Below are 2,597 nucleotides of genomic sequence, written 5' to 3'. Positions count from 1 at the left end.
GGCGTTAAATTGAGTGCCGCAACATGGTCATTGCTCTGACTATGTTCATTCTAAAATTATTCGACCCTCTTGTGAATCCTTTGCGTCGCAGTGCTAACAGGACATTTTACTGTGACTATCAATTACCTCGCACCTTAGCTAAGAGAACTTGTCACTCCATAACGCTAAACGCCCGACATGTCGGCCTTTTCTCTGGTGAAGCTGTTCGAACATCTTCAGGTAGTCAGTGTTTGGAAAGTTCACTTTCTACATGAACTAGTTCAGTTCATAATTTATAATTCAAAAGTTCACAGCTCCAAAAAATTAACTTGTTCAGTTCGTTTTTTCAATATGCTGCGAGCTATAATTTTTCCAAATCTCTATCTGTCTGCAATACCGCTCTCGGATCCTACACAACTTCGGCGCACGGGCATAGACAGTGAAATGAAATGAAAGACGCAACACTGCAGGTAATACAGGTTCATCCTCGTCAGACGGTTTACCCTCCTATCAGTTGCGTTTGGCCTCTGAAAAAAAGCTAGTCTGCTTGGCCATGTTCACTCTTTGTTTGTTAGGCTACAGAGGGTTTGCGCTTTATTTATAATGCAGCATATGCGTGTTGTTTAATAACGGCAGCCTGTTCCTTTAACACTTAATAAGGGCAGTGCACGTTTGCTTTATAGGCCTTAATATTAGGATTTTGTTGTGTTTGCGAAACGTGATTTTTAAGAAATTCCAATCAGACAATTTGACCGGTGAGCTCTAATATTTTCGGACATTTCAATTTTTTTTCGGACAAAGTCCGGTAATTACCGGACAACGGAAACGCTGGTGTGTGTGTGTATATATATGTGTGTGTATGTACTGTATGTTAGTGTCAATTTAACTCAGTTTTTATTCAATAGTGCCTGTATATAGTGAGAGTCTGAACCCTGTAAAGCAAGCATTAAGTCAGCTGAGGCAAGTGTGTGTGTGTGTGTGTGTGTGTGTGTGTGTGTGTGTGTGTGTGTGTGTGTAGTGACTCCTCTCTCTCTCTCTCTCATCCTCAGGTCCCTCCATGGTGGTAGTGGTGTTTGGTGTAGCGGTGGTGTGTGTCGTGCTGTGTGGCCTTCCTGCTGGGATGTGAGTCTGGATGGTGTTAGGTGTAGCGGTGGTGTATGTGTGTGTGTGTGTGTGTGTGTGTGTGTGTGTGTGTGTGTGTGTGTGTGTGTGTAGGTGTGTGTGTGTGAGAGTGTGTGTGAGTGTGAGTGTGTGTGAGTGTGTGTGCGTGTGTGTGCGTGTGTGTGCGTGTGTGTGTGTGTGGCCTTCCTGCTTGGATGTGAGTCTGGATGGAGTAGCGTTGGTGTGTGTGTGTGTGCGTGTAGTTCCTCTACTCTCTCCTTTTTATTTCCTGTAGTTCCTCTAATCTATATTTTCCTCTGTCTGATGTGCTCTCTGTTTTCTATGTTCTGTAGTTGTATGAGGAAATCCCTGTGCTCCCGCTGTGGCTATGTTCCGGACCCTAAACACAGTCAACTACTGGTAGAGGTGAGCTGCTGCAGGGGTCCACTGGGGTCAGATTGTATTTGTCAGAAATTGCATTGTTGACAGTGTAACCACACTGTGCTACAGATACTAAGATTAGTTTTCCTTCAATTATTTATTACTAGTGCAGTGCCCGTAGGGGACGGGAGACGATAACCCATTGTTTCCTACGGGAAACGGTAAAATACAAATATCTCGAAAACTATAAATTCAAAAATCTTCAAAATCAAGGATGCACAGGTTCATGACATGCGTAAGCTACATGCGAAATCTCATAACTAACGGAACTACCGTCAGTGAGGAACGCCCTAGACAGACACACAGAGTTCCTGGAATTATATATAGATTATTTTCTTGCATTGATATTTATATTAATACTTACTGGATTTATATTTATACTAACTGGATGATGGTAGAGTAGATTCAGTTAAAGTCTTGAATTTAACCTGTCCTTGTATGTGTGTGTGTGTGTGTATGTGTGTGTGTGTGTGTGTATGTGTGTGTGTATGTGTGTGTGTGTGTGTGTGTGTGTGTGTGTGTGTGTGTGTGTGTAGTTCAATCACCTGTGGCGGCCTCTCCAGTCCTACTCCTTCCCTGAACACGTTCAGAAGAGCTCATCTTTGGAAGTCATCCGCATCCCGAACAAAATGGACCATCTGTACCCACAGACCAAAGACCATCTATACCCACAGACCAGAGAACATCTGTACTCAGACACCAGAGAACTGGACCTGACTCACCGCTTAGACGGGGAGTTCACGGACCAGGAGTGGATCTGCATTCCCACAGAGAGGGAGAGGCAGGAGGAGGAGGAGGAGGAGGAGGAGGACGAGGAGGATGCTGGGAGGAGTAAGGGGTGTGGCTTTTCTAGGCAAAACGAGTACACAGATAGCCATGCCCTGGAGGAGGAGGAGGAGGATGAGTGGAGCGCAGACAGGGAGGAGGAGGAGGAAGAGGAAGAGGAGGAGGAAGGCAGCTCAGACAATGGGTTGAGTAGACAGAGGGATGGAGAGGAGGAGGAGGAGGAGGACTGGAACTTTTTCAACGAGCCTGACTCAGGCTACGAGAGACACATGCCTGTAGCACAGTGCTAG

The 2,597-nt window shown here is 45.4% G+C and overlaps 1 protein-coding gene across 1 annotated transcript in view; it reads left to right on the top strand.

The window, feature by feature from the left end:
- Positions 1 to 2,597, top strand: part of LOC308362884 (granulocyte colony-stimulating factor receptor-like) — a gene marked incomplete at both ends in the record, with an annotated part of 4,132 nt that extends 1,535 nt beyond the window's left edge. Inside the window, 3 exons of the mRNA XM_080835611.1 lie at positions 1,029 to 1,101; positions 1,434 to 1,532; positions 2,375 to 2,597. Of these exons, the coding sequence (XP_080691737.1) occupies positions 1,029 to 1,101; positions 1,434 to 1,532; positions 2,375 to 2,597 (395 nt within the window). The remainder of the gene's footprint in view (positions 1 to 1,028; positions 1,102 to 1,433; positions 1,533 to 2,374) is intronic.

This window comes from Sprattus sprattus (genome assembly GCF_963457725.1).
Source record: "Sprattus sprattus genome assembly, chromosome: 3".
In the NCBI taxonomy this organism is placed as follows: Eukaryota; Metazoa; Chordata; class Actinopteri; order Clupeiformes; family Clupeidae; genus Sprattus; species Sprattus sprattus.
This window is presented reverse-complemented; position numbering and strand designations above follow the sequence as displayed.